The following is a 7033-nucleotide window of genomic DNA, read 5'->3' as shown; positions in this document are numbered from 1 at the left end:
AAGCGGTGGAAAGTGGGAATGCACCCGGTGTGCTCCCGGTGCCACGTGGGATAACGGGAACGGGATTGCAGGGGTCATCCTGCAGTAGCAGGGGAATTCAGATTGGAAGGAATCTTAAAGATCGACCGCTTCCAACCTCTGGCTGCGAGCAGGAGCACCTTTAACTGAAACAGGTTGCTCCAATCCGGCCTTGAAGTCTTCAGGGATGAGGCAGCCACAGCTTCTCTGGGCAACCTTCAACAGTTCTTCCCTTTTAATGAAACTTTTTTTCTTTTTATTTTCCAGACAAGATGTCGAAGGGACCAGCTGTCGGGATCGATCTTGGCACCACCTATTCCTGTGTTGGCGTGTTCCAGCACGGGAAGGTGGAAATCATTGCCAATGACCAGGGCAACAGGACCACACCGAGCTACGTGGCCTTCACAGACACAGAGAGGCTGATTGGAGATGCTGCCAAGAACCAGGTGGCCATGAACCCAACCAACACAGTGTTTGGTAAGGCTGCAGGACTACCAGACTTGGTGTAAAGAAGCTGAGCAAAGGGATAAATGTTACCTGATTACAGTAATTACTAATAGCAGGCTTAGAGCTTCCTCTTGCAAATTAAAATCCCTAATTTGTTTTTAGCCTGATTAATACAGTTAGATTACTGCTAATTAATTTTATATTATATGCAAGGAAGGTAATTGCCTTAGGGCTAAAACCTTGTCTTGCTGCAGGTTTTCTTGGCACTTTGTTTTAAATGTCTTAACTGTCTCATGCTGGTTTATGGTCCAGCTGCAGCATTTCTGAGATGGTACCACTGAGTTTGTGCCATATCCAAGAGATGAAAGTCAGCAATGCCTGTACACAGGCAGTTGTAATTCCAGATTAAGCACAATGTTCCGTGGTTTTCTGCAGTTTTAGGAAGAACTTAGAGATTTTAATTGTGGATAAACATAATATTCATGTTCAAATGGTGTTTTCCAGATGCAAAGCGGTTGATTGGGCGCAGATTTGACGACTCTGTGGTCCAGTCTGACATGAAGCACTGGCCCTTCACTGTGGTGAACGATGCTGGCAGGCCCAAAGTGCAGGTGGAGTACAAGGGCGAGACAAAGAGTTTCTACCCAGAAGAAATTTCTTCCATGGTTTTAACCAAAATGAAGGAAATTGCAGAGGCTTACCTTGGAAAGGTGAGGTTTAGGACTCGAGTGGAATGTCGTGAGTGATTCTCTGAGCAGTGGACATGGATAACTGAGCTGTTGGTTGCTGTTTTTCAGACTGTTACTAATGCAGTGGTGACTGTCCCAGCCTATTTCAACGACTCCCAGCGCCAGGCTACGAAAGATGCTGGAACCATTGCAGGGCTCAACGTCCTGAGAATTATCAATGAGCCCACAGCAGCTGCCATTGCCTATGGGCTGGACAAAAAGGTATGGTGTGGTGTTAAATCAGGTCTGAGTTAGGAGAAATAGTTCTAGACAATTTTGAGTAGAGAAGAGTAGAAAGCAGTTCTTACAGCACTTCAGGTGCACTTGCACACACCACAGTGTAGGCCTTAATATCTTTGTAACTATATCTAATTAATATTTGAATATTAAATTGTTGGTTGTACCCAGCCCAAAATTGTTTGCCTCATCAGACTTCCCTCAGACACCTCTCCCCTGACTGACAAGCAGTCACAAAGACCTCTTCTTCCTCTTCATCCTCCTCTTTACCATCTTCTGTCCTCCTTGGAACAGCTTCAAGGTTTCTGAGTCCTCTGAGCAGCTTTGACTCAGTTATATCAAGAAATGTGCCCATTAATGTCTTTTTTAAAGTATGATTTCTACAGATAAAATGTTCTAAAAGTCTTTATCTGTTGGAATCCCTGACCAGAAATATTAAAACAACATTTCAGGAATGTAGTGCAAAAGGTGCTTAGCTAAGGCTTCTACTTAATTGCTAAAAGCTGTAGTACAATCTACAATATGTATTTTAAATGTTTTAAAAGTCTTTATCCATTGGAATCGTTGACAAGAAATATTAATATTTCTGGAAGTCAGTAGAAAAGGTGCTTAGGTAAAAGTTCTGTTCTATAATTGTTTAAAGCTATGGTGAAATCTGTTTAACTGTCTGATGGGCAAATAGAAAAGTTGTTGACCCCCCAGCAGGAGGTGAATTAAAGACATTGCTCTGTCTCCTCCAGGTGGGTGCTGAAAGGAACGTCCTCATCTTCGACCTGGGCGGCGGCACCTTCGATGTGTCCATCCTGACCATCGAGGATGGCATCTTTGAGGTGAAATCCACTGCTGGGGACACCCACCTGGGCGGGGAGGACTTCGACAACCGCATGGTGAACCACTTCATCGCCGAGTTCAAGCGCAAGCACAAGAAGGACATCAGCGAGAACAAGCGCGCCGTGCGCCGCCTGCGCACCGCCTGCGAGCGCGCCAAGCGCACCCTGTCCTCCTCCACCCAGGCCAGCATCGAGATCGACTCCCTCTACGAGGGCATCGACTTCTACACCTCCATCACCAGGGCTCGCTTCGAGGAGCTCAATGCCGACCTGTTCCGGGGCACCCTGGACCCCGTGGAGAAGGCCCTGAGGGACGCCAAGCTCGACAAGTCCCAGATCCACGACATCGTGCTGGTGGGCGGCTCCACGCGCATCCCCAAGATCCAGAAGCTGCTGCAGGACTTCTTCAATGGCAAAGAGCTCAACAAGAGCATCAACCCTGATGAGGCCGTGGCCTACGGTGCAGGTAACTATGTTAATATAACTCACAGTGTGGGAGGTGGTGGTACAAACTGCCACCTGAGTTCAAGTCTCAGAGCAGTACAGGGTGTATGTAGGCCCTTTGTTTACCACCTGGATGACTAAAGCTCTCCAAATCAGTAAATCTTCTTGGACTTGCAATGATGAATCAGATTCCAAAGCCATTCGTAGTTTCCACCAGAAGTCTACTAATGATGGCCAAAGTCTTCCTTGGATGTCTGAGCGAGCCATGTGCCTGGCTGTAGTGTACAGTTTATCTGTAGCATTATCTGGCTCCTAACACTTCCCCTTTCTCTCCCCAGCTGTGCAAGCTGCTATTCTGTCTGGAGACAAGTCTGAGAACGTGCAGGACCTGCTGCTGCTGGATGTGACCCCGCTGTCCCTGGGCATTGAGACAGCTGGAGGTGTCATGACAGTGCTGATCAAGCGCAACACCACCATCCCCACCAAGCAGACCCAGACCTTCACCACCTACTCTGACAACCAGCCCGGGGTGCTGATCCAGGTGAGCACAGAGCTCTGGGCTGAGGTGATAAGATGCTTGCAGGAACTCTTAGGCCAGGGGTGGTGTGTCCTTGCAGTCTGTAAATCCCTGGTTGCTGTGATGAAAGTGATTCCAAAGCCATTCGTAGTTTCCACCAGAAGTCGAAAGACTTGTGTTGGTCCAAGTTCCTTCCTTGGATGTCTGAGCGACCATGTCCCCTCAGGATAATTAATAGCTCATTATGGTTTAATAATGTCAACCTTAATGACATAACTGGATGGTTTTGCTCACTAGGTGTACGAAGGAGAACGTGCTATGACTAAGGACAACAACTTGCTGGGCAAGTTTGAGCTGACTGGCATTCCCCCTGCTCCCAGAGGTGTCCCTCAGATTGAAGTAACCTTTGATATTGATGCCAATGGCATCCTGAACGTGTCTGCTGTGGACAAGAGCACTGGCAAGGAGAACAAGATCACCATCACAAATGACAAGGGTAAGGACCTGTGTGTTCCTGAGGGTGGGAGGCTGAAGAGCTCTGAAGTGTGCTTTTTATTTTAATCACAATTTGGCTGTAATTGGCACTTTCACACTGATTATAGTTGTGAGCCTTGGTTTGCTGCTGGTGCAGTAGTTCATGAGTTCCTAAGAAAGCACATTCTGGGCCTCTTCTGCCTGCCCAAACTAACTAGAAATGTGTGATTTTTAACTCCTGGGAATTTGTGACTGAGCACAAACCATGCCCTGTGTTCTGCAGGCCGGCTGAGCAAGGAGGACATCGAGAGGATGGTGCAGGAGGCAGAGAAGTACAAGGCAGAGGATGAGAAGCAAAGGGATAAGGTGTCCTCCAAGAACTCCCTGGAGTCCTATGCCTTCAACATGAAAGCAACTGTGGAGGATGAGAAGCTCCAGGGCAAGATCTCTGACGAGGACAAGCAGAAAATCCTGGACAAATGCAATGAGATCATCAACTGGCTGGACAAGAATCAGGTAGGTCACATTCCATGGTCCTGGTGTCCATGTCCATGGGCTGGGCTCGTCCAGGAGGCTGGAGAAGCTCTGGTTGCTGTGATGAAAGTGACTCCAAAGCCATTCGTAGTTTCCACCAGAAGTCGCAAGACTTGTGTTGGTCCAAGTTCCTTCCTTGGATGTCTGAGCGACCACAGCTTCCAAACCCTCCTTTTTCCAGCTGGAATTCTCCCAGGAGTGTTCTGACCTCATGTGTTGCTCCTGGAGCAGCAGGACCTTAAGATTAAAGAGTGATAGAAGTACTAGGTAGTGTTGAAACTAGACCGAGCAAAAGTTACTTTACATCTGTGGTGGGGCTGAGCATAAGCAAAAATAATAATAATAATGATCTGGACTAAATATAAGCCTAGATTCTTAGAATATATAATCCTGGTTTCTTCTTGGGTTGTGTCCATGAGTGAGAGCAACACTAACTGAGCTCTTGTGTTTTCCAGACGGCCGAGAAGGAGGAGTTTGAGCACCAGCAGAAGGAGCTGGAGAAGGTTTGCAACCCCATCATCACCAAGCTGTACCAGAGCGCTGGAGGGATGCCCGGTGGGATGCCTGGAGGATTCCCAGGTGGTGGAGCTCCTCCCTCTGGTGGAGCCTCTTCTGGACCAACCATCGAGGAGGTGGATTAAGGACACTGGGAAATGCATTCCACTAGCAGTTAGTGTTGGAGGACCCCCAGGTGGGGGGTAGAGTGAAGGACCCAAACCTGTAGGCACATCTGGGTTGGTTTTGCCAGATTAAAACTCCATAACTCAGCTGCTGTAAAAAGAAAACAAAAATTCAAGAGAAAAAAAGAAACATTTTCTGGGCATTTTAAATACTTGAAAGTGTGCACAGGAGGGAGATGAAACCATTGCACTTTACAGTACTGTAATGAGTGGAAATGCAGTTCATGTCCTAAAGAATAAAAACTATTTAATGGGCATCACACTGTCTCTGTCTTCACTTCTTTGTATTTGTAGATGAAGGGAAAAGAAAGTAAACTTCAGGGTAAATAAAGATATTAATGATACCTAAACATGATCCAAGTGGGTGCTGGAGTAGGGAGGGGAGCCAGATGCTGCCTGGGAATTATGGTCTGGATGCATTTTTATGGAAGAACTTAAAAGCTGATTATCATAGATGTTGGCCAATAAATGGCATTTGTAAAGCAGACACAGATAATGATTTGGTCTTTAAAGCATTTATGAGCTGAAGCATCTGGCTTGCAGGAAGGGCAGAGTCAGAGGTGGCTTGAAGTCTGGAGAAGCCATTGCTGGGTGGGAGGTGGTTTTGGGTGGCCTTTTCAGCAATAATGGGCAGTAATGCTGTGTATTTTGTGGAAACTGCTGATATATTAATGTTAAATATCAATTTATATAGCAGCAGTCTGCTCCCAGTGAAGCCTGGAGCAGAGGAGTGGCAGTTCTCAGTTCAGGTGCAGTCCTTGAAAACCTCTAGGCCAGGATCAGTTGGAAGGAAGTTGGAGAGATCATCCAGTCCAGCTGCCTGAGCAGGGCTGAAAGACCCGGTGTTAAAACCACAGGCAAAGGACTGACCTGGGACATCACCTCTGGAATTCTTTGCAGTGTTTGCCCCTCTCTCAGGAAGGAAGCATTTCCCTGTCTAGTCTGACCCTGCAGCACAGCTTGGAGCTGTTCCTGTGCATCCTGCCACTGGATCCCAGGCAGGGATCATGTTCCCTCCAAATGCAAACCCAGCTCCCTCAGCTGCCTGTGGCATTCAAATTCCTACACTTCATTTTTGGGTTGCAGTGCCAGAGCTGTGAGTGGTACTTGGGGGCACAGCAATGCTGAGAGAGCCCGGGGGGTGACACAGAGCTTAACTGGTGATGGGAAAGCAAAACAAGGGATTTATTTTTCCATCACACCTGATGGTGACCAGGGAGGAAAAATCCCATCCCTGTCTCCCCTTCTTCTTCCTTCCCCCAGCTCTTTATGCTGATGACCCCACAGGGTCTGGGGGATCCCTTGGGGTCACCTGGCTGTGTCCCCTTGTGCCCCCCAGCCTCCCCTGGTGGGATGAGGAGCAGAAGAGGCCTCTGTGCCAGCCCTGCTCAGCAGGAACTGAACCATCCCCGTGTGCTCATCCCTGTTTTCATCACAGACCCCAATCACAGCCCTGGGCAAACCACCGAACAAATAAACCTGTCCCAGGTGACCTTGGCATAGGACAGACTGTCCCTCAGTGTCCCCTCAGCCTGTGCCTGCTGATTGCAACATCCCCTGCACTACCAGCTGTTATGGTCCCCTGATAATAATTAGGGGAATAACCACAACGTTAATTAATCCCACGAAATTGAGTGGGAAATAAGTGTTGCACTGCAGGGTTTAAATTCCTTTCAGTTTGGGGGGGCCCTGCTGGCACTGCTGGTGCTGGGCCACCAGATAGCAGCACCTGACCATGGAATGGCACAGAGGCACCTTTTTTGGTTGCCCCTCTAAGGTTTTGAATGATGTCACCCAAAAATATTTGTGGCATTTAATTGGATCCGTGGCAGCACCTCCCATGAATGGTGTGTGATGCCTTTGTTGCCCTAAGGGATACCAAGTGGAAATGGGGGTGGGAAAGTGGTATTTTAGGGTATTTTAGGATCAGTGGGTTAAACCAGCACGGGTCTCACAGGAGGGTGTTGGTGGGGGCTGTCAGAGCTCTGGTTCAAATCCACCAGCCTGGTCAGGCTCAGGGAGGAGGTTTCTGAATCCTAAACAAGCACAGGTACAGGCTGAGAGGGTCTGGCCACAGGGATGTGAGACCCAGAGCGGGACAGAAGGGGCTGCTGCAGAGTTCTG

The 7033-nt window shown here is 48.2% G+C and overlaps 1 protein-coding gene and 3 non-coding genes across 4 annotated transcripts; all 4 read left to right on the top strand.

The window, feature by feature from the left end:
• The first annotated feature begins 259 nt into the window (after positions 1–259).
• LOC103757295 (heat shock cognate 71 kDa protein) lies at positions 260–5169 on the top strand. Its single transcript, XM_018078625.2, has 8 exons — positions 260–495; positions 970–1175; positions 1263–1415; positions 2171–2726; positions 3043–3245; positions 3519–3717; positions 3979–4211; positions 4685–5169. Exons 1-8 carry the CDS (start codon positions 291–293, stop codon positions 4868–4870), a joined length of 1941 nt encoding a protein of 646 aa, XP_017934114.1. The 5' UTR covers positions 260–290; the 3' UTR covers positions 4871–5169.
• LOC115307739 lies at positions 2876–2966 on the top strand. Its single transcript, XR_003916085.1, has one exon. It is a non-coding gene; the product is annotated as a small nucleolar RNA SNORD14 (small nucleolar RNA).
• LOC115307737 lies at positions 3337–3433 on the top strand. Its single transcript, XR_003916083.1, has one exon. It is a non-coding gene; the product is annotated as a small nucleolar RNA SNORD14 (small nucleolar RNA).
• On the top strand, positions 4285–4381 carry LOC115307738. The gene has a single exon (XR_003916084.1). It is a non-coding gene; the product is annotated as a small nucleolar RNA SNORD14 (small nucleolar RNA).
• Positions 5170–7033: the final 1864 nt, after the last annotated feature.

The sequence above is a fragment of the Manacus vitellinus genome, unplaced genomic scaffold (genome assembly GCF_001715985.3).
Source record: "Manacus vitellinus isolate BGI_N305 unplaced genomic scaffold, ASM171598v3 scaffold_497_pilon, whole genome shotgun sequence".
NCBI lineage: Eukaryota > Metazoa > Chordata > Aves > Passeriformes > Pipridae > Manacus > Manacus vitellinus.
This window is presented reverse-complemented; position numbering and strand designations above follow the sequence as displayed.

Coding starts and splice junctions, on each gene's coding strand:
- LOC103757295 (XM_018078625.2), top strand. CDS start 291: ATGTCGAAGGGACCAGCTGTCGGGATCGATCTTGGCACCACCTATTCC. Junction 1,176..1,262: donor CAGAGGCTTACCTTGGAAAG/GTGAGGTTTAGG, acceptor GCTGTTTTTCAG/ACTGTTACTAATGCAGTGGT. Junction 3,246..3,518: donor AGCCCGGGGTGCTGATCCAG/GTGAGCACAGAG, acceptor TTTGCTCACTAG/GTGTACGAAGGAGAACGTGC.